Here is a 25645-nt window from a genome sequence, read left to right on the forward strand (position 1 = left end):
GCATTCCATAACACACTTTCTGTCGACATCAATTATTCATAGCCGTATAAAGTAGAGTAAAGCAGTGGTTCCCAAACTTTTTTGGTCGAATAACACCTTTGGATACATTATTCTTTCTACAACCCACCATTTTAAAATTTTGAATTGATGGATAAACATTTAGTTTCATTTTTCATCACATCCAGAGTAGTTCAATTGGCAGAATGTTTTCCCCGGATCGTAGAATGTTTTGAATCAAGAACTGTCTTCGAAAATTGATGTCGCTAGGTTTCGTATCTCGTTATGTATATATTATCAGTGATTTTTCCAGTCTGCTTTTTCGTTTGGCAATGCACCAAAGCTGAACATTGGATGTGTTACCAGGGAGCGGGTCATATCGCCGTAAGCCATTTCGCCGAAAGTCGTTTCACCGAATAGATCATTTCGCCGAAAGTCGTTTCGCCGAAAGGGTCATTTTGCCGAAAGGGTCATTTCGCTGAAAGGGTCATATCTCCTGCATGTTATGTTTCCTGTATAACTGATGTGGCGCAGCCACATAATTAAAGCCAAGATGGCTCGGCGGCACAAAGGCATTTAATAAACGGAAAATACTACCTACATTTGCCTGGTAGAAACACCTCAGTCCCTTACTGACAGTTTCATACAACCCATTAGTTAGCACTAATAATTCCACATCATCAAAAAAAAAAAAAAACAGCTGACCTCTTCACCTTGCCATCTTCCTGATGGCAACTGATTAGATCTCATTTTGCCTCCCACACACCCTTTTTCATAATATTTACTTCTCTTTCATTCTCTTCTGTAACATCACCATCACCGCCCACGGAAGACCGCTCCAGTCGATGACCAACATGCGGGCCACCCGCCGGGTCTTCGTAGTCTGGGGGTGTTTCCTGCGGACCCACACGAACCGAAGGATGCGGCCAACATAGATATTTACCAACGCCATCTGGAAGACTCTCATGCTATATTCAATTCACCGGGAACTGTCGATCGCCAGGATTTTCGAGAATCCGCGACCCGGATACGACATCATATATATTATATTATTGAATAAAAAAAAACAAGATTTTCAAATTATTTCACTTGTAAATTTCTTGGAGCGAACGTTGAAGATTTTGGTGAAGGGATTACACCACTGTAAAAAAAAGAGAAGAACTTTTTTGGGGATTTATTTTGGGATCCAAAAAATGGAGTAATCCGAATTTAGTATAAAGCACTTTTTAATATGTATATTTAAGTACAAAAAAATGATCAGTTTTTAAAAATTGTAAAACAAAATTGCGGCTTGGCGGTGTTTCCGCGCAAGTGTTGCATTTTGACGGCCGGAAACATAAGTCAAGTAAATTTTGAATAATTGATTCAAACATTTTACAGAATATTCTCGATAGTTATCTCCACAGAAGTACGTAGGAGTTTTTAATTAATTGATTTTCTGTAAAATGACAGCCCTTTGAATATAAAACCGCATTTTTTCATCACAAAATTGTTCATAAAAATTCATATTCACAATCTTCAAAAACCCCTACGTACCTCTGTGGAGATAACTATCGAGAATATTCTGTAAATTTTTTGAATCGATTGGTGAAGATTTACTTGACTTATGTTTATGAACTATAAAAATTCTGCAGGCGAAGCTCAAGTAGCAACGTGTAAATTTTGCTCGTCCATCGGCACCCAAAAACTTCATCTGTCGGAGCGTCTGGACAAACTTTAGTTTCCTTTCCTCAAGCAGTCCAAGTGCTCGGTTCTGTTTTGACTGAAATTATCATCTCGACATCATGGAATGATATTCCACAGCAAAAATCCTGCTCAAGGAAGTTGGCCCTCCTCCCAAGACACAGGGAGTTACTACGCCCCATAAGAAAAATATTTTGACAAGTGAAAACTTCCCAGGTAGCCAGTAAGCACTAATAGTGGCAGTAAAATAGCTTTTTATTAGCACTGAAAATTCTTTTAGCTCAATATATACAATGTGAAAGCTCATCTGTTGCAAATAATACAGAATTCCGAGTTCAGAATGCACACTAGCCATAAAAAAGCATTATCTATTAACGTCCGTACAGTTTACCAAAGTCGACCCCAATTCAGTCTCAACAGCGAGTGAAATGTCAACAAGCGATTATTTGCTGTCGTAATGCGCCATTAGTATATGCTTTTTGGTTACCTGGATTAAGCAGAAGTGACAGGCTGTTGTACCGAACGGAAACGGAAGTGGCAGCCATTTGACTCAAACTTGATCAATGGCTTATAGTGATTTACGGGATCATGTCTCGCCTCTGAGATAATTTATTGAAGATTTTCGTTTCTGCTAATCTCTTTAGCGATCTTTTTCAAATCAGTTTTAACATTATGTCCTAATATAACTTAAAACTAAGATAAATTCAGAGCGCATAGCCTGAAGGTACTAAAACAAATTCATTCGTTTGAAAGACTAAAAAAGGACAGATATATATAGTGTTGCTCGAGAAAAGGCAACAAATGTGTTTACAAACACTCCAATTAGAAAAACCCCTGGTAGAAAGACCCGGTTAGCAGATTTCACAATCGATTCTAAGCGTACAAAGTCTTTCCAAGCCAGAACTCGACATTTTGATAACTAACCAGTGCCTTATGCACTGAACCTCCAACCCGAGGTGACATCAGATGTTAGTCGGATGGTGTCAATTCTGAACAATAAAACGAGTGAGGTTGTATTTCCTTTTCACTATTATCCACACTGTATTTGACCGAAGTCGCATCATGTGAGCAACAAATTTCGCCGTTGTTTTGATCAAAACACCTGACTGGGCATGTGCTTTTTACGGATTATCATGAAAAATCAATTTTCCCGAATGAGTCATTTCACCGAAAGTCGTTTCGCCAAAGAGGTCATTTCGCCGAAAGGGTTATTTCGACGGAAGCGGCGGCCTCTTGCATACAAACCTGTAACCGCCTCATTTGCCCGGTCTATTCAAAGCTAGGTTTCTTTAATTCAGTTAGGTCCGAACGAGTGGTAGCGAGGTCGGATAGCACACGAGCAAAACGATGTGGCGAAGCCGCATTCGATATTCTTTTCATTTGCACTCAGTTATCGGGAAATACAATTGCCTAGTAGATACTCTAATAAAGTCAACAGGTTTTCTTAGGAACTCCGTTCTGAAGATTATGAAATAAAAATTAAACATAGGATTGTAGTTCAACAAAACGGAAATAAACATTATTATTTTTTATTTGTCTTCATTTTAAATTATTTCCAATCACGATTGAAGACTATTGAAAAATTCGGCGAAGTGGCCTTTTCGGCGAAATGGCGTTCGACGAAATGACATTCGGCAAAATAACCCTTTCGGCGAAATGACATTTGGCGAAATAACCCTTTTGGCGAAATGGCTTTCAGCGAAACGGCTTTTGGCGAAATGGCTTTCGGTAAAATGGCCCTGATCACAGTGATCATACAATACCAAAACGACTTCTTGCTATGCCGCTCTAGCGTTAAGGTATTTCGAATTTATAATCGGCTTTAGCTCGGACGGTACTCAATTTCCAACCTTTCGGATGAGGTAGAATGCTTTTATGTGCGGGAAAATCGTGTTATATGACGTCCAGAGGTGCTGTAAGCTTTTTATGCGGCTGGCATAGCTCTTCATGCAGCAAAGCTCATTTTTCAACGTCAAAATCACCACTTTTGAACTCTTTCAACACTCGACGGTTCGTAAATATTCCGTCCCATGACAGGTCTGAGTTATACTTTTTTCGTATTGAATCGCTTCCTGAAAATGACAATCGAAAGATAGCAGAACCGGTTAAGGAAGATCTAGATCAGTGGTTCCCAAACTTTCCCTTTCGCTGCGGTAACGAAGTGGGACGTCTTAAACTTCACTATGTGTTGTCGCGCACTTGTGAGCTGTAGGGTTCTTTTTGGACATCACTGGTCCAGATAATTGGTTAGGATGTCATAAAAACGCCATTAACTTCAGAATTTTTAAAGAAAATCCGTGAAATCATATTCTACAACGGAGGGAACCAGGTGTCATTTCTTTGACAAGCACCATCAAAACGATTTCCCCGGTTAGGAGAAATCTACGGGTTCGACAACCGTCTCTGGGGATGCTTTTTCGAATTTTTTTTCATTCCATAGTTGTATTCGTCATTTTGTTTCCATTCTGTTTTTCTCGTTAGATTCTGCTAAAACCTAATGATGAGCAATTATTTCTTAACAAACCAGCTGAAGAAATTAAAACACGCTACGCAACAATATGTCGAAGACAAAAGGAAAATAAAAATTTTCATATAGTCAATTGTCTTCTCCAGGGCACAAATTTTAACAATCAAACCCTTCGTCAATTTGAACTGCTATGCATTAATGAGTCGAAGACGAAACCAGGACTAATTGCAATTTTTTGTATATATAATAACCACAATCACAGCATGAAAACACTTGGCGTTCCATGCTGTAAAGATTCTTCGTGTCCGAAAGATCATAGCTATAGCCATGCAATTATCCTGTACACTTACGAATCGACTGTTGAAACTTATAAGACTCTTCAACATTAACGAGGCTTGTACAAGTTTACTCAGAAACTCAAGTGACTATTTGCTGTGACTATGCTGACAATTCTAGTACTTCAACGGAACACTATCTCGAGTATGTTTACCAAGAGTGACTAGTAATAATTAATATTTACAAGAGAGAAAACTAATCAACCTAAGACTGTGACATGACATTGTCGATAAGTGACGGTTCACGATGAGTTATCGTTCAGTGTTCAATGAAGTTATAGTCGCCAAAACCAAGCTTAATCTACTTTGTAATATACTGTTTCAGATTCACGTAGCTTGAAATTAAAAAAGAAATATCGAAAAGAAACGTGTCACCTTGCACTTAGCTTTCAAATCACACTGATTTCTCATCCCACTGGCATGGAAACGTGAGTTTCTTCGAGCTTATTGGTACATAAATGTGTGAACTAAGCTTTCCGACTAAGCTATTACCACCTAAAACCCCACCCGGTGGAACGAGAATGAGGGTCGCCCAGTGCTCCAGTGGTCAGACCCGTTCCTGACAAATTACCGCTCGCTCTGACTTTTCATTTATTACGTAAACTGCCCAAACGGAGCGAACCACTCACGGCATCTCATATACAAGTTCGTTCTTGTCGGTTTCACGACACGCGTTTTCCATCACCCCCCGGCATTATTCCGGATGCTGTACTGAAATGTAATGAAGGGAAAACACATGTGCCACAGCAGAAATGTATACCGACCAGTTCACCCTGTTCCTTTATCGATTTTATTCTTGGTGGCGAACAACGATGACCTTCCGTAGGTTCGGTCTAAACGTGAACGACTGTAAGACTGGATGCGGGAAAATATTCTGAACCAACATTTGAATGAGTGCAGATTTCGCTTTTCAGTAGTTTTTGGATGAGTTTACATTGAAATCCAAGAATTCAATTTACTTGAAGTGTAGAATTCCATTGATAAGCTATAGAAACGGAAGACGGGAGTCCTTGGCAATAAAGCACATGTATATAGCACATGAAGAAAAAAAATCGCGAAAAGAGCCTGTACTGGAGCGAGAAAAAAAAACAGTGGTTCCGTAGCTAACCGAACAAAAGTACAACCACCTTGCAAAATCTACGGAAATTGCGGCCAGCATCGAAAGATAGCAGATGATAGAACAGGTTAAGGAATGTCTATAGCATTTTATCCTTTCTCCTTCCGATTTCAACAAACCCACGTCATCGTTATTCTCCCCATAGCCACACGAAAATCGTGGCATGGGACTCTTCACCCTACCAAAAAACTTGTATTTTAATATATTTATATTTAATACAAAAACCGACCCCTCTCCCCCCTCTCCCCCTACTTCGCCCCTGGAACGATCCACCACCGGAGTACGTTCTGCCGCCCGAAGCCTGCCGTAAAGCCAAAGCGTCGTTTCGCAGTTTCCGTCCGAGGTGCTTCTGCCTTTTCCATCAAAGTGAAAGCTTCCCCAAAGCACACCACCACTTTGCGATGAAGGGAGGAATAACACGGAGAAAGAAAACCTGCCACCCACCGCCCAATCCTATTTTCTCGGGTGTACACATTTTTCCATCTACCGGTCCTTTAATCTATAACCCTGCGAGTGCAATTCAACCACGGCACCATCCGCATCAACTCGTCCTAGTCGGCTACCATCGCAGCAGTACTAGTCGCAGTCCTCGTGTCTTCATTTTCCCCGTCCCGTGGCCCGTCATGGCGCGAAGGATGCTGGAAAAGCGTTGGTGCGCGCAAAAGTTTCCAGTCAAGCTCCGAACGGTTGCACACAAACGCGGATACACTTACATACGTACATACACACACACAGACAGCCATGCAAACACTCTCCCGGTACACTACCCGGATTCCGGATTCGATGCGGACCCGATGTGAACTCTCGACAAACCGCGACGACGACCCACGCCGGAGCAATTAGGACCGGGCTGTCAAAACAACTAGGTATTGCGTTTGAAATTCCGGTTGCTGGTGACGGAAAATGGTGACAGTAATGAGAAAAGCAAAACATAAACTTACCGTTTTCAGCCGGTGGCTATGTTTCGTAAGGACCCTGGTAGAACACTAGGAAACGGCTTGGTTTTCATAACTGTCAACATTCGCGAGCTTAGGAAGTTGAAGAGGTTGTTCAACTTCACTAAAATAGTTATTATTAAAAATTAATGAAGATTTTTTTAACTGAGCAAATGTCTTACGATCCCATAGATCACCATTGATCTCGATTTTCTCGATCCGACTTCCAATTCCGGAATTACAAGGCAATATGTGCAAATCTAAGAGAAAATGCGCACTCAAGAAATTTCTTAACCGATTTTTACAAACTAAGATGCAAATGAAAGGTCTTGAAATTCTTAAAAATGTCCCCGAAAAGTTAAATCAGATCTAACTTCCGGTTCCGGTATTACATCGCGATAAGAGACAAGTTTTCAATTTAATGAGGACTTATTCAAAAGTGATGACGAAACGAGGTGCAAATTTTTATAAAATTTACTGAGAAATTCATTTAGTTGACAGGCCTTGATAGTTATTGGATATATAAATCTACTTTGGGACTACTAGTCCCCGGTTTCCACTTCCTAAAGCACCGGCAATAGTGAAGAAAAGCTCCAAAAAACGGAACTCACTTCGATTTCTCAGCAACAGTGAAACCGATTTTCCCAAATCATGATTCAAATTAAAGCTCTCATTGTCCTAAGAAATTCTGTGCAATTTCATCCAAAAATCCGACTACCGGTTCCGAAATTATAGGGCGATGAGTTTCAAAACTTTTCAACTATCATACAAAATTAGACCAAACCGGTACGCATCGGTACGTGCTGGTACGGAAAAAGAAAACACCACCGCCTAGCACATGGCTTGCTTTGCTAAAATTTGTATATCGTACAGGGTTGCCACATTTAAATCTATATTAAATTGGCAAAACTGTTCACAAATTGAAATAGATATGGTAGTTTATACCCAAAAAACGGTTTTTGATTTTATTTATATTTGAAAAAAAAAGTCTTGACAGAATCTTCTAGTGATGTTTTTAAAAATATAAGTAACTTGAGAAAGGCATCATTACACCATTAAAAAAATTGGTGGATTAAAAAAGGTTTTTTTTGTTTAGAACTCAAAAATATTCGATACGTATTTTTTATTTTAATGTAATATGTGGAATTCTCGAGAAAAGTTTTTCTTAAGTTCCACATTCACAGAAAATAACCTTTTTTGAACAGCCTATACCGAAAATCAAGATACAAAAATTCATCCAAGATATGATACGTGCGTCCTATGCTCCATATTACTTAATTAATAAAAAAAAATGGCGGGTGGATAATGTCAGAGGCATAACTGGATGACGTGAACACGGATAGAACAGAATTTTGCACACTTTTTAAATGTATTACTTGCATAATTCTAAGGATATAACCCGGAACTCACGAGTGAGCAATAAATAACAGGTTTGTCTAGGAGACAAGATCGATTACGATGACATTGAAAATGCTATGTTCAAATCCATTTAGAAATTTATTTTTAATTAGGACAATCCACAGCTAATCTTTTGTGGTCATATAGAATTTCGAAATTGGATTGGAATCAATATGACATTCATTTCCAAAACTGTTTTCAAACCCGTCTCGAATAATATAGCGATTTGAACACTCGCCAAGCGTGGACCAAAAGTTTCTAGAATTCCTTCTGTGTTATTCCAAGGACTTTTTGGCTGACTTAGTGATAACAACAAATCTAATTTGATTTAGCCAATGTTTGCTTGAGCCAACCAACATTTGTTCTAAACAATCAAGCTCTAGTTTTCAGTAAGAAGCTTCATTCAGGCTTGAATCTATGATTTCTCGACCTAAGAAAACTATTAATTTGGTTTTATAGACAACTGATCGTTTTGATATTCTAAACAATCAAGATTAATCTGCGTGTACATAAACTGCTTCGCGAACAACAACTACTTCTATCTGTGGGTTTTGCTATAAAACAAATACAAATACAAATAGTCATCGTTTATAACAGTACATAGTTAGTGTCTGTTTTACTAGCAAACAAAACGTGTTATTGAACATATTCCGTATTTTCATGGGTCGGTTTTGCACGATACGCTTTGTGCGATGATTCGTTCAATTCATACGCTTAAAACTTTGCGCGCCTTATTTTGGCACTGAATTTCACCTTGATTCTCGTTCATATCAAACATTTCAGAAAACTTCAATGTTGTGTTATTTGTGCATGTCTCATACTACTGAAAATTATATCATAAATTACTAAACATATTTCCAACAGTTTAGAGAAAAAATTATCTTGCTGCGTTAAATACAACAAGAAACATTCACGATTAAGTTTTGAAATGGTGCCTAATCCACCTAGCAGTGAAATTATACCTTTTTACCTTTTTTATATATATAAAAAAATAGGTATAGAATTCGCTCAAACTTTCGAAAAATTTTCCGAGGCCTGGAGGGCCGAATGTCATATACCAATCGATTCAGCTCGACGAACGTGTGTGTGTGTGTGTGTGTATGTGTGTTGTCAACTAAGAGGTCGAGATCTCAGAGATGGCTGGACCGATTTTGATCGAACTAGTCGCAAATGAAAGGTCTCCCCGTCACCCAGAACGCTATTGAATGGTTTTGAGATCGGATGTTTACTTTTTGAGTTATACGAAGTTTTATGTCAAAATTTTCAGTTTTTTGACAGTATCTGTCACATTTGACCTTGAAAACAGAATATGTTTCCAAACTTAGATTTCGCTCGGTAATACCTATCCAACAAGCCATAGATTGTTAAAATCCGTCCATTTTTAACGGAGATATCGATATTTTTGTGTAAGCCTTATTCCAGTAGAAGGAATTTTGAGCGCTGTATGAAAAAGCAATGCTTGGGAGCAACATGAAACACGATTTTTTATACTGCTACATATAATTGTTTCTAAGTACCAAAAAGACTGTGTACAGCATCCTGTTTTATGACAATTTGCCTCGGACCAATCTTAGCACGGTTCATTTTTGGCAACATAATCTTTCGAATATGGCATATGTAAACCAGATGATACCAGCATTATCGACTTGGAAGTAATTCCATAATTATATTGATTCAAACTATTTACAGCAATAAATGCTGGAAGAACATGACTTCCATATACCATACGACTCAGTTCGTCTAGATCAGCAAATGCGTGTGTGACAAATAATTTCACTCAATTTTCTCGGAGATGGTTAAACCGTTTTCTACAAACTCAGATTCATATGAAAAGTCGTATACTCCCAAACAAGATTCCTGAATTACGTTTGGATCAGACTTCTGATTGCGGAACCTTAGGATGATATGTGAAACGAAATTAAAATAATGCAATTAATTTTTCTCGTAGATGGCTGAACCGATCTAAGATTCAAATGAAATCTAAGAATCATCTATGATTCAAATGAGAGGTCTTAAAATCCTATAAAACCTCTTACTTTTTAGTCAGATCCGACTTCTGGTTTAGAAAATGCAGGGTGATTAGTATAAAAATGTCCATTTCACATAAATTAATCAGGTTTATCGGGTTTGCAGATTTGGATAGTCGATTACCAAATAAATTTATTTCAGTTTGAGCGGTATTCGTTTTTGGATTCGGAATGTCCCCCAAATTTTAATTCGCACTACAATTTCTCAAAGATGTCTACACACTGCTCAGGTGAATTTAACTGATTTCGACTACACCGATTTTAGAATTCCGGTTCCAGTATCGAATCGATTCTCAAAGCTCAATCATTTTCTCAAAAAAGACCAAATCGAACTTCAAAAACAAATATTACAGGACTTAAGGTCTCATACAAAATTGGTGAATTTTATCCGATTCTGGAATTACAGATGATGAGTTTATAAATTTCATGTAAATTGTTTGGCGTAATAATTTATGGCCATTCGGCTATGCTAATTCCTGAATACCGGCTCTGGAAGTACCATAAATAATGACGAAAAACTCTAAAGTGGAACTTACTTCGACATCTCATGGAATGTTCAATCGATTGTCGCACGCTAAGATTGAAATTCGATATGTTTTGCAGTTTCGGCATTACGGGGTAATGAGTGATTAAAACCTCAATTTGCCGTTTAAAACGACGATAATTAAAATAATGTCATGAGAACTAAAACACCTAAGAATATCCATGCAAAAACACATGCGTATTGATAAAAAAAGGTATCATCTCACTGCTAAGTGGATTAATCACGTTTTTCTCATCAATCCGCATATTAATTGTAATTATTGTAATGAGCATCGTTTTAAATGACAGTTTGAAATTTCAATCACTTATTATCCTATAATATGCATGCATAAAACCATAAAATTACTCCTTTGAGTCTAGACGTGTGACTTTAGAGTTTTTGGTCATTATTTACGGTACTTCCAGAACCGGTATTCAGGGACCAGCATAACGGTATGGCGATGAATTAAGCTGACGAATAAATTGAAATAGTTTTGAGCTTAACTTCGAAGATTTGTTGGTATCAGTTTGAGTTTTAAACACTCATACAGAAGTCAGAATCAGATAAAATTCGTCAATTTTGTTTTGGCTTCTTCGAGGAAACGATCGAGTTCCTCTATTCCTGATACTTTCAGAACCGAAAATCGGTGTAACCACGTAACTTCAGAAATCCACGAAAAAACGCGTAGCCTCGGATTTTTAATGCCAAATGTCTTAGAAATGCATGGAACGCACACCCAAATCTAGTGTAATCATCAATTTTTTTTGGAAAATATCCAAATTTGTCAAGTGTCAGAGAATTGCCCTAAAAAACGGTGACTTAAAATGCATTTCTCAGACAAATCGAGAAAACCGGATAACTTTGAAAATTCGCGTAGAAAAAACCGCGTAACTTCGGAAATCCGCGTAAAAACATCTGCGAACCCGATTAAATTATGTGAAAATAATATTTTCACACTAATCACCCTGTATTTCCTAAACCGGAAGTCGGATCCGATTGAAAAGCAAGAATTTTTTTTGATTTCAAAACTTTTCGTTTTAATCTTAGATGGAGAAAATCGGCTTATCCATCTACGAGACAAATGAGTGACATTATTATAATTTCGTTACACATATCATCCTGTAGTTCCGGAACCAGAAGTCGGATCCAAATGAAATTCAGGAATCTTGTGCGGGATCATAGGACCTTTGATATGGATCTAAGTGTGTAGAAAACGGTTGTTGCCAAAAAGAACCGTGCGTAAATCGAAACCTTGCCCAATATCCCGAAAATAAGTGCTTTACACAGTATTTTAAGTACTTAGAAATAATTGCAATCGCTTTATCATGAAGCATTCAAAACTGCGTTTACTGAGATAGAGAGGAGAAGTCACTTTCACAAACCAGTTCCAAAATTCATGTTCGGAGTTCAGATCTAACATTAAGTTCCAAATTCCCAATCTAAAATTAATATCCTTAAATCAAAATTCTAGAATCAAATTCCGAATATAATTGAAGAACTAAACTCAGTTTCAAAACCTAGTCAAGAAACCAGTTCCGGAATTAGGATTAAGTTCCAGAGTCTTAGTTTGAATTTCTAAACCTGTATATTGGAATTAAATTAAATAATATTGAACTGAAATATTGTCCTAAAACTAGAATTATGTTCATAATCCAGGTGGGCTAGAATCCAGGTTCCAGTTTCCGAATTCAGCTGTGGAAACTGAAAAGGATTTTGTTCCAGAATCTAATCCAAAATTCAGTTCCCGAATCAAGATCCAGTATTCAGATGCTGAATGCAATGAATGATAAGCTGTAGTTGCTGCTGTTGGTGGAAGGTCCTATACACGACGTCCAGTTCCGTGTAAAGCACACAAAGATTTTCGTTTTATACTCGTCCTGTTGAACATCGGGAATGTTATGTGCCTGACTACAACAAAATCGTCAACATTGTTTCAAAAAGTTAGAGAAAACTTCATGATAACTTATTTATGGTTATCTCACACTGTTGAAAATTTAAACATAAATTACTGATCATATTTCTGATGACATGGAGAAAGAATTATATTGTTGCATTGCTTGAGATATTTACGATCATGTTCTACCCATTCTTCTACAAGGCAAATTTAGAAAAAGGTACTCCATAGTAAATTAAGACATATTCACGTCAAAACTGTTCATCGAAAATTTGCACTCGTAAAAATGCTTGAATGCTGAAAAAAGGTTGAAACATCTTTAGATTTGTTAATGAATGCTGAAATGTGTTTTTATTCCGGCAATCTTCCTTGGAACTTCGAATTCACGGACAAAAACTTTTTTACCGCAACTGCAAATCGTACACCAAACCAAAAGTTTTTAATCGCTAATTGACTGATTAATCAGGTCAAATTGTTTTTATTTTTCAATGAATGGTGAATTGCAATTTTTTAAGCGAATTTCTTCGGATTTAAGAGTTTGTGAACTTAAGAAAATTTGCTTTTTTTACCGCAACTGCAAACCGCCTGTCAAATCAATTGTTTTATTTTTCAAAAAAAAAAACTCGCCGTTCGAAAATCCTGAACTGGCTGGCATTACTCTTATCGAAAATTCCCCAACGACGGATACTGTCATCCCTTTGAACAAGAAGAAACTTACGACAACGGTAAATTGAACCAAATTCAACGAATTCGTATATTTTTTAAAGCTTGATAACATTGAATTTCCAAGTTGGGTGTCCAAATCCGGCTTCCAACTGTGACAAAACGTACTAAAACGAGTCTTTTGACGTCTCTCTTTACAATGTGATACCTCTTTGGAAACAGGAAACAGTTTTGAAAAAATATCGATGAGATCGATTTTTTGCCTTTCTCATATATAAAGGTTATGCAATCATCAATACCATTCGACTCAGTTCGTGGAGTACGCAAAAAGCCTGTGTGTGTATGTGTGTATGTAACGTTTTTTTGCACTAACTTTTCTCGGAGATGGCTGAACCGATTTTCACAAACTTAGATTCAAATGAAAGGTCTTGTGGTCCCATACAAACTCCTGAATATTATTTGGATCCAACTTCCGGTTCAGGAATTATGGGGTAAAATGCGCAAAAAAATGTGAAAATAGGTGCACTAACTTTTCTCAGAGATGGCTGAATCGATTTTTACAAACTAAGATTCAAATGAAAGGTCTTAAGGTTCCATAAAAAAAAATTCTGAATATTATTTGGATCCGACTTCCGCTTCGGGAGTTATAGGGTAAAATGTCCCAAAAAAAATATGTGTTCTAACTTTTCTCATAGATGGCGCGACCGATTTTCACTAACTTAGGTTTAAATGAAAGGTCCTGTGGTCCCATGCGTAATTCCAGAATTTCATGCGGATCCGACTTCCGGATCCGGAAATATAGGGTAAAGTGTGTTAAAAATTGTATACCATCACTTAAAATGGGGAAAAACCTCAAAAAAATTTCTAAATCGACCTTAAATCTTTTCCAATTGATATTTTTTATCAGTAGACGGTCAAACAAACCGATTTCGGTTATTCTTTTAAGAATCGAAGAAAATTATGACAGTATGATTGATATGAGAAAGGCATTATTACATCACTAGGTGGATTAAAACAGGTTTTTCAATTATTTTTAAGTTCCATCTTGAATCCCTAGTTATTACAACATACATTTCGATGAATCATGGGAAAGTATACAATCGAAACGGGCAGACTATTATTAATGTGGACTCACATACGAATATTTGAAATTATTAGACAATGAACTTTACCGCAGTGCAATGAATCTCTGTGAAATAACATTTATTTCAAACTAAAGTGGTAACGAAAAGCAATTTATTATGACTTATAGTGTTAGGTTAGGTTTGTTCTACTTACTTTGATGCTTATCAGCTAATTGCACTAGCGGTGTGGGCAGATCTCGCCGTCGGTAGAAGCACATCACTTTCGCCTCAACGTTTCCGTTGGGTGTCTTGTTGAGCTCATCGATCCGGCGGATCTGGTAAGGGGACGTCGACGATGTCTCCACGTAGACATAGTCTGTGAAAAGATGAAAAAAACAACAAATTAGAATATTTAACAAGCTTCATCGCAAACTGCATGTTCAAAAATATGTTATCAATTCTAACGTACACGACAAATAACGACCGATTTACGGACTAATTTTCGATTTCGATCCGGTCAAAAGTCATTCCGGTAACATCGGAACATGGATGGCATGTCGTCACACATACATAATGCTACCATTTTACGAGCCACTGTCATCACCGAAGTCATAAACGGGGTTTTATGGTCTTTTGCTCTCGTTGTGCATTGCATAAGAACTCGTTGAAATTTCTGAGCACTCCAACAAGGAAAGTGGGACCAAGGTTACCAGAAAAGTTTTACTGTTCATTGTTTGTTTTTGGTTGCACAGTGCGTAATCTTTTCTACTGATTTTTTTACGATCATTCCAATTCCAAGAGTTTTTTAATCATCACTAAGTGTTTATTTTACGAAGATTAACTGATACCAGTTTTCAAAAGAATGCCTTTTCTCCCGAAATTTGCGATAAATAGCCTCTCATATAACCAAACTTGATCTACCAATGAAGATAAGTGTTAACACAATTATCATTTATTCGACTGTGATGAACTGTACGGATATTTACCGCGCTTTTTAGCCATCGTAAATCCAGGTCCAAATTACCCGTAAAACACTGACACCATTTACCGGTATGATGGCAGATAAAAACGATTTCATACCAATTCCTGTATCACAGATAATAACCGCAATGTTCAGGCAAAATGATTCCATTTCCATGTTCCTCCTCCGGTGCGGTCCTCGTCGTGTCGTTGAAAGTTATGTATATTTTTATCGGTATAACATGTGGTTCATGATTTAACCGTAAAATCCGTTTGCATCATCCACAGGTAACCCATTTGTTAATCTTTTCTCCTATGAATGTGATTATAAAAGAAAAATGTAAACACTATAAAATTTTATTGTTTCTTTAAATTTTATATTTTTTTTTAAATTGCTCATAACCAACCCATTAGTATTTGTAATACCTCTGTAGATAAACAGAAATCCTGAAATGTTGTATAACTTTATCGCTTCATTCAAAAAACCTACTGAAATTTGCCACAATAAAGCATCAATCTCGTCCATAAAACCCAGGTGACCCACCGATTAAAAATTACTTCCCGCGTAATAATTTAAACAATCCATTTGTTTAATTTAATGAATGAACAAGCGTCAACGCACTCCATACAGAGCTAGTTACTGACTATCTTCCAGCACAATACACCAACCAACCAGCCAACAGGTACTCATTGGACCGTTGAAATCGGTTGGGGTTCACAGCAACGCTGCCGCCGGTTATAGCCCGACTGTTCGGTGTGTGAGTGTGTGCGTGTGTGTGAGGCTGTGTGCGGTTGAAGGGTTAGCTCACAGTCGGCCACAACCTGGTGGTCGCACACACGGTACAATATTTATTTAATGTTATTCATATAATTCCCGGTAGCTACCAGATTGTAACGGAAAAATAGTCAGTCTTTTTTTTCGTCATCCGATCACTACAGATATTAATATGAAGGTGATGATTTTTTAATGATTCGTTTGCAGAACAAATATTGGTTTCAAATAAATCATAGAAGCTATGTCCTTTTTTAATTTCGTTTTTCCGAAAATGACTGAAGAGTTTCAAAACGGAAATTAAAATTCCGTGAGTGTCCTTAGCTCAGCTTAACAGTGAGTCTCAAACTTATTTTTTGTCAACTGTCCATTTCAACTATATTATTATTTCTAGTGCCTACAATGTGAAAATCTATAGAACTCAATGTCAGTGATTTTTTTTACAATTGCACTTGATTTTCAAAAATACTGCGTGGAAAAAGCATTATTTGATAAGTCAAACGATGAAGCAAATGAAAAGAAAGTTGTGCGGCAAGATCTGCTTCAAAAAATTAAACTATTATATACTACTGTGGGCAAAAAGTAGTTAGACTTATCAATTATATTTCGCGCGAAAACCTTATTCGTCGAAATTTTTTTCTAGGTTGGTATGACTGTCAGTAAATGCAGTGGCAAAAGTCACGTCAAAATATTCATTAGTATACGTCTGTCTCGCTGAAGTATTAAGGTGAAATGTAGTCCCAAAAATGCGCGCAAAATTTTAGCCGCTTGAGTGGAACGAATCGTCGCACAAAGCATAACAGGCAAAACCGACACATAGAAACCAGGAATATTTTCAGTGGTTGGTCGCGGTGGGCTGACCACACGTTTTGTTGGCTTGTAAAAAAGAAACTCTTATTGATTCATAATGAATTCGTGAATATTTCAAAAATTTAATATATCCTAATTCAATCTTTAATGTTATTGAAAACACTTTTATTTAGTTTTGCTACAACGATCTGAAGAAATATCTGTTCTATGATATTCCTTATAGTTTCCTTATATTACATTTTGGTGAGGAAAGGGTTCCAATCAGCTTTTTACAGCCCTGTCCAAAATGTATTGCCCTCCCCGTTAATTTGTATCAGGCCGAATTAGCGCATGCGCGCCATATAAACGCCTCTTTCAATATGAGGAAATTATATTATTACCCAACAGTTTCTATTATTTATTCATGTTGGTTTTCTTACCTTTGGTCATAGTTAATATTCTGTTTTACCTTAATTCCTGTGTTCTATTCAATTGTGTTTCGTAAATGTCTTTTGTTGTCCTTCTATTTTATTTCCATTCCGTACTTTTGCTGATGTTATTTTATTCCCTGAAATGTAAAAGTTAGTTGTATGCAATGGTCTTTTTAGTCTTACCGATGTTCATTTTGTATCTAAGATTTCCTAAGAGTATTAATTAAATTATTTTCCAATTTTTCAGCTCCACATTTATCACATTTGTTCCTGCTTTTCTTGAGTATCTTATTCTTTATTCCGAATTTCTTGATTATGCTCAGTCATCCATTTCCGAAAAAAAAGAGAGAGACAAAAAAGGATTAGTGTTTTTTTAATGACATCTTTGTACGGCCGGTCATGATGGTTTGACGGGAAAAAAACTGAGAACATGCATTTTTATTTAAATTATATTGACCCTTGGGTCCCATAAGTATTGCTACAGCATGTTCACATTTAGTTGTCTTCAGTTGATCCTTGACAGTGACAAGGCACAAATCTCCAAATATCAAGGGGAACGTGCCATTTGAGCCAATTTGTTCTGATTCCTGACCCACAATCGAAATGCATCACTACCAATTTGGTACAACGCACTCAAAGGCACGGTAAAATGTATATTGTATATACACACAAAAACACATACATACACACACAGTCACACACATACACACACAGTCACACACATACACACATGCATACATACCCACATGTATTCCACACGCAAGCATTACAACATTGAGTTACTATTTCTACTCTGATAGATCCTAACTAAAACTAGTGTGCCAATAGTCATCTCATTAGTAGAGTCACCATGTTATTTTAGCGATCACTCGACTTTCAATAATTGATTTGTGATAAATACAAAGTCTGCATCGTCTCTAAGAAGCAATAACGCATAGCAGTAGTTCGGAAGTGGTTCAATACTGCTTTTTTAGCGAAGCAAAATGCTCCAAATTTCATGTTACTTCTGAAATTAATCTATCAAACAGAGATAACAGAGCACACTATAACTAATGGTTCTCGTATATGAAATGACTAATGGATTTGAGATTAATGGAGGTACCGTTACCCAATTTCTATCTCTTCTAATGATCGATCGTTAGTCCTGAGCTGAAACGGTGGCCTTTATTACCATTCTTGCATGCACTTACTCTTACATTTCACTCACACATCATCTCACCCATCAGGTCCCAAACGATACATCCTCACAATACAAACTGGATGAACATCGTTTGACAGCTATCAGTGGTTTGCCCATTGGTTAAGTCATTATTATTCCGTTCTATTTTACAATATTCTAGATAAATTCGAATAGATTTTAACTAAATTCATTGTGCCAATAGTCATTTCATTAATAGAGTCACCATATTATTCTACCGATTACTCGACTTTCAATAAATGAATTGTGATGAAATCAAATACAAAATCTTTGCTTCATCTCTGATAAGCAATACCGCATAAAAGTAGTTCAGAAAATGTACGATATCGCTGTCTCACTCTCGAAGTCAATCTATCGAACAGACACAACAGATCTCGCTCTAACCAATGGTTTTCATATATGAAATGACTAATGGATTTGAGATGAATAGGGGTGCCGTCACCCATTTTCTATCTCTTTTATTGGTCGATCGTTAGTCCTGAGCTGAAACGGTGGCCTTTATTACCGTTCTTGCATTCCACTTCACTTATACTTCACTCACATATCACCTCATCCATCAGATCCCACACGAGCACGACACAACCTCACAGAATAAACGTCAAAGATGAACTTAATTCACCATTCAACTATTCCGTTATCGTGTGAAACCTGAGTGGGGTACGTTCATTTCGCTTAATTTCCACTTCACATCGGTAATAAGGGCCGGTAGTATGAAAATGAAACATAAAAAAGAGCTCAGTTAAGCCCTACCGGCCTCTCCAACCCCGGATGTTGGAGCGTATTGCAATCAACATCTTATTCAAATCGTTTCATGCCTCACTCAATAAGCTCAATAATTAAACTAAAAGTTATAACACATATTTATATTAAATTGTAACAATAATTAATCGTATCTGATGATGTTTGCAATACCGTCAAGCCCATCAACCACGGAGGGACAACGATCTGAAGAAATATCTGTTCTATGATATTACACAAAAAAGTCACATCAATGCATTGAGCTATACAGAATTGGACATTACTAGCAATATAGACGTCAGTTACCTTAGAAAATGAACGATTTCTTCTTATACAAAACCCAATGCATAAATTCGTATCATTTTTTTTTCACATCTAATCTTTCTCACACTATAACCATACGAAACAGCAGTGCGCAGAAAATTATGAAAAGTTTATGAAATAGCAGTAAACGTTTATACATTTCAAAAACCAATTACGGTTCCGCAAAGTAAAACTTCAACATTCTAAAAAATACTTAGTTGTGATATATCCAGTTGCGAAAACTTAAGTGTTTTTGGTTTTTCAAAATTCTGTCTAGATTTTGAATAATTGATCAAAAACGCGACGCGCGCACTCCGCTACATTTCACCTCAAAAGTGCAATCGGCGATTTTTGCAATGGGTGAACTTATTCAACAAAATATGATGTGTGCGGAATCAAATTTCTGGCGCCGAAATGTTCAGAATGTTGCAAAAGGCCTGCGGTGATAATTGTATGTTGCGAGCAAATGTTTTTGATTGGTACAAGTTGTTTACAGATGATCGAGAACGCTTCACGGCAAAGCAAGTCAAAAATCATGGTGACTGTCGAGGTGTGATGAACTCCGACTTTCTTCCGACCGGCTAAATTGTTTAAAAGAAGTACTATTTGAGTGTTATGCGTCATTTGAATACCGTTCCGAAACCACCATATTCACCTGATTTAGCTCCGTGTGACTTCTTTTGCTCACAGTAGTATTTGTTTCGAGAGTTTTATGATGGTCGAAACTCCACAATCGATGTAAATCTCAGCGCCATACCCTCCGATGTCAAAAGGGTTAGTTCGCCACATTTCTGGGCGAGATTTTGAAGAACAAAAATACCCAGCCACTGCATAGAAAAAAATTATTAAATTTACACGACATGTTAATTGATAGTACTATGAAATGGACATCAGTTGAACCCATCATCGGTGTAATATTCAATTTGAATGTAGTAATTTTTAACTATGATAACGGCCCGTTTTTACTTTGACGCTTAGTTTTTCTTTTAAAGTATACTGGAAAATAAAGAACTGTAAAGTAACTTTATATTCAATTTTCGACTCGAAATATGTGCATGGAAATTGAAAATTATTTTAAATTCACAAAATACTTTTATCTGTACTGGCTGTCTCTAATGCTGACTCCGGATCGAAAAACACGTACGCGAGCGCACTTCGGAAGCATGTTAGGCTTTGCGTGCGCAAGATCTGGAGGACTTTTGGCATCGATTGGTTACTTGATTGATGATACCTGAATCAGTGACAAAATTTACTGATTATGCACTGCGTATATGGTATGGAATCAGATGTAACAGTTCTTTGTAAATGAACACAAACGATTGAGGAACAACCTATACCCTTCTATAAAGAAAGGTGAAAAATCCTTTCGTCCATGATTTTTAACAATTGTTTATTAGCAAAATCTAATCCGGCTGGTACAAGAAGAAGAAAAGCGCAGCTAGCAAGGTGTATCGATCAAGTGAAGGGTGATCTACGAAGCATCCGTTCCTTGAGTGTCTGACGACGAACAGCCATGGACCCAGTTATGTGAGAACACATATGCTTTATACAGCAAAGTACACCCCAGCACTATAGCTGTTAGGTAAGGTAAGTTATTAGTAGAATAGAAAACGATAGAGACACAACATTTCACCTTTCGTGACGCAGCAGAAGAATTTTGCACTGCCTGAAGTCAACAACAATAGTATTCTTTCGTGTCGGCGGTAGCTTTTGTTCGTTTGGTTCACTCATTTCGAGGTCGTTCTATTGTTCACTACATACAATACTGTACTTGGTTTCTTCCGCCCCGAACGTAAGCGGTTTTGTTATATCGACTGACTTGGATGAGATGTGAAAGCAAACTGATACAATTGATGTTGTTTGGACCAAGTTAACTTTTTCAATCCAAAAAATATTTTTGAACTGGTCGATGAATGGATAATCTTTTAAAACATGAGGTAGTGAAATATAACTATTTATAGAAAGAAGCAGGGCTAAGAAACCATTATATAATACCAAATTTGTGATTCTATTCGTGTTCCATCAAATCCAGAATTCTCATAAAGATTTAAACAGTGGCGGCCATAAAAAGTAGGTATTTCATGGTTAATCAATTATCATTGATAGTACTTATTACTCCAGCAATCAATACTGTGGATTAGGCATATTTGCTCGGTTTTTGAATTTCATAATCTAATATTTAAATGCACTGCGCACGCAGAGGAAATAATTTCTAAAATTAATTGGAACGGTTCAAGGCAAAATAACGTAAAACTTCATTTCAATCGAATATTTTTTTGCTGAATATGAATTTTATGGTCGTTGACTGTCAGCATATCCATTCTCATTCATTTTACTTTCGTTGCCAAAGCTCTCAGAATTAATCGCCAATTGAATAACCGTACCTAGTCACTTGAAGTTTCGCTTGCTCAGTTTGTAGTGCCAAGTAGTCTACCTGTTTCATTGTCTTCCTTGTCTTCACTGTTGGTAGTGAGCAAGTGCGAATGAATAGGCTGCACATCAACTCGATAACACAAAACTCTCTCCGACCATAATGCTAATTAGAGGGTAGCGGTTCTCATTTGAGTTTTCAATTATCACCGGAAAGTTAAAATCGATAATTGCGACTGTTTGAAATGTATTGAGATGTGTTTTGAAATATTAGGAAATGAAAACTGAAAGAGAGAACAATTAATTTATGTTTATTTTGTAATTGATATTTGAGTTATCCTGACTGGTTTAGCTTTCATCCATTATATTGAACCAATTCGAATGTGTACATGACTAACCTCACTTGAAGACCGCTATCTCATTCAATAGTAAGACATATTTTGTTACTTCAAGAGATAAACTGACGGTGGTTTAACTAAGCTTCGGTAGAGAGAGACACGAATGAAAGACGGGATGATGCTCGTTCGGTGCGACAGCGAAGGTTGTGTGTTAGAATGTGAAGTTTACTGCAGTAGAGTGCAGGTCAGTGTGATGAATTGAATGAAGTTTCACAGCACTGCTAAGTAGTTTCCACAAAAACACTTGCAAAAATATACTGGATAGTGAGTTATATCTCCTTACTAGTAATTAATATTTACTCAACGGCTGAGTCGTATTTCAGCTTGAATGTGGTTTACTTAATTTTAGCTTATTGAACGAAACTCTCGCAGTTTTGTCCTCAGACAACAATGAAGGGAGCGAATTAAAGAGAAGATTCAAAACAACTTCAAATTAAGTAAACAGAAATCTCAAACTATAGGTAGTTTTTATGAATTTTAAGGATTTCTTTAATCTGGTGTTCATCACATATCCAACATAAAGACTGTCCCAGAAAGTATGGACGTAACCAAAAACCGCTGCCATTTCGCAATGGTTCAGAATCTGTCAATTTTCATGGCTGCATCCTGTTGTTTACACTCTTCTCTAACCGCTTGTGCAGTTGTTTATTTCGTTTCGAAATGCGTGGACTTTCAGCAGAACAACGTCGAAAAATTGTGTACATGGATTGTCACTGAGAAAGATAGCAAAACTGGAAGGAGTAAGTGAAAAAGCCGTGCGAAATGCAATCAGGAAGTTCGGTGAGAATAACACCTTTGAGGAGAAACCGAAAACGGGTCAAAAAAGGTCCTGCTAACCCTCAGTTGGATAAACGTATACTGAAGGCGTTAAAGCAAAATAAGGAGGTTTCAGTTCGGGATGTGGGCAAAAAAGTGGGCACTTCGAAGTCAAATGTTCTTCGTGCTGAAATACGTTTGAATCTTCGAACCTATAAGAAGCAGAAACAACGAAAACGTAGTCCGAAACAAGAAGCATCGATCAGGCCGAGGGTTCGAAAGCTGTACAATACAATTCTTGCTGGAAATTTGAACTGCATAATCATAGACGACGAAACCTACGTGAAATTCGATTACAAATACTTGCCGGGACTACAATACTACACGGTGCGGGAAGAGCAATTGTTAAACCAGTCCGAGACATCGATTGAAGTCGAAAAATTTGGTAAGAAAGCTATGGTCTGGCAAGCAATTTGTTGCTGCGGTAAGATTTCGAAACCCTTCATCACCACCGCTTCAATGAACAGCGAAATATACATCAAGGAATGTTTACAAAAACAACTTCTACCCATGATTCGAAGCCACAAGGATCCTGTTGTATTCTGGCCAGATCTTGCTTCTTGCCACTACTCGAAATCAACGGTAGAATGATATACTACCAACAATGTCACTTTCGACCCAAAAGACATGAATCCACCAAATTGGGCATTAACGTAAGCACATCTTAGGAAACATGTCTCGGCAGCCGAAACCATTCAACAGTTCGAAAAAGATTGGAAAAAAAGTGTCAAAACTTGTCGCCCAGAAGTCTGTACGGATTTAATGAGGAACGTTCGCAAGAAGGTGCGCCAGCTAGTCTACAATGGCTAAGTAGCAAATGTTGAGAATAATATTCTGTTATAGTCTAATATTATCAGTATATCGAATAAAATTTGAATATCTAACACTTGTGAATTATTTACAGCGAAATCAAAGTGCGTCCATACTTTCTGGGACAGTCTTTACGCTTATTTAAAACAATCACCTTTCTAGTAGAAAAATATTTCCAACGATAAATGCAGACCTGTTTCATCGGAACAAAATAACAACAACACTTGTATTACCTTTGAAATTGAGTACTGGAAAAATATTGTAGATAGTTCTTGTCATATCGCAAGTATACTCAAAAACTGGATAGTAAAATTCATGTCAACATAGTTTTGTCATAATACGGAGCCGCGGTACCAGTAAAAACGACAAAACGCCAATAGTTTGGCCTACTTCTAGTACAGAAACAAAATCTGGTTCTGCGTACCCCAAGAAGCTTGCTTTAATAACCTGTTTCCCGATTTATATCTACTCGAGGGATTTTCATCACAGCCGAAAGTGTCTATTTTGCCTATTGAAAAGAACCGGGAAGGGTCCTCATCACAAAAATGTCCCTTTTTCTTCCCCCTTCTACGCGGTAGCACATCATCGTTCTGCGACTTCGAACGTTCGCAATGACCACCATCAACAACAACAACAACAACAGCAGCAGCAAAAGCAGCAGCAGCAACAACAACAGAAGCGTTAAGAAGCGCAAACACACGTACGCCCGACGGGGGTGGTGTTTGTGTGTTTGTTTACACTCACGGGTTCATTATCATATTGATTTTTACTCTCCGGTCTGACCCCGACCACGTGAAGCTCTCCCTCTACTTTTCCCCTCCTCTCCCTTCCCTTTGTAAACCGGTCGCTCGTTCGCAACCACTTCAGCTTCAGCTGTGGTGGCCGATGGCAGTCAGATTCCTGCAAACTCCATTCCACAACACGGCATCACGCTTGAACTGCCAGGCGCACACCGACAATATCCCTTCAGTTTTTTTTCCCTCGGGGTGAAATTTATGTAAGGGGAGTGAATCAATGGCGGACAATTTAGGCATAGAAGTGTCTGCTTCGAAGCAGAAATAGCAACTACAACAATAATGGGCAACGTGGATGTTTTCCGTTCAAAAACTGTCTAATCGCATAAATAGTTATGGTTTTATATACTCGGTTTTCATTTGCCATTTTCTTTCAAAACCTGAACAGAAAATAAACCTTGTTTCCGGTATCTACTGGAAAAACTTGTCTATATTATTGATCTAAGATGACACGAAATTTCGAGTAACCAACAACATCAAAGCACTTTCACAAACGCATATACCTAAATAATTCACGGGAGTGTACAAAAATTCATAAGCCACCCCGCTAATCAGTATTAGTACGGAGCTCTCTGAACCAGGATGGTAATGTGAAAAAATAAACTTCCTTCTTGCCGCGTAAGGCATCGGAGCTTTTTTTCGAGTGGCATGGATATTATAAACCATTGAAGCATCATTTGGACTAAAACACGTCCCTGTACCCAATATCATGCTCGAAAACAAACGCTCGGCTGCGATGCTCGTAACGACGAGATAAGAAATTTCTTTTTCCCGTGCCGTACCTGAACCAAGCAAAAGAGAGATCACAGGCAAAAACGTAAGAACGTCAATTTTGAATTAAGAATGTTGGCATAGTCCTGCGCTCGTGGATAGCACACAATACAGGATGAAACCGAAGAGCCAAAGTATATTTGTTTGTATTTGCACTGAATCGAATAAAAAGCAAGCGCTATCCTTAATCCTCAAAAGTATATAAAAAAAATAGTGTGCTTCATTCATTTTACGGAATCCTAAAAGATCCAACAGCAATAAATCAAATTAAATGATTAACCAAACATTGTGAACCAGATTTAAATTGATTCGAACATAAAAGATATTGTGCCTCAAGCGTACAAAACTGTTTCGTCTTCAAATTGTCAATACATAGAAGTACACAGCGTTTA

The 25645-nt window shown here is 37.4% G+C and overlaps 1 protein-coding gene across 2 annotated transcripts in view; it reads right to left on the reverse strand.

The window, feature by feature from the left end:
* LOC131439003 (metastasis-associated protein MTA1) overlaps window positions 1–25645 on the reverse strand; it is a 176888-nt gene that overhangs the window by 96266 nt on the left and 54977 nt on the right. For both annotated transcript variants that reach the window (XR_009231039.1, XM_058609477.1), the window contains exon 2: window positions 14318–14479. Coding sequence is in view for 1 of the 2 variants with exons in the window: in XM_058609477.1 (XP_058465460.1) it covers window positions 14318–14479 (162 nt within the window). In the remaining variant the exon portion in view is untranslated. The remainder of the gene's footprint in view (window positions 1–14317; window positions 14480–25645) is intronic.

This window comes from Malaya genurostris, chromosome 1, assembly GCF_030247185.1.
Source record: "Malaya genurostris strain Urasoe2022 chromosome 1, Malgen_1.1, whole genome shotgun sequence".
In the NCBI taxonomy this organism is placed as follows: Eukaryota; Metazoa; Arthropoda; class Insecta; order Diptera; family Culicidae; genus Malaya; species Malaya genurostris.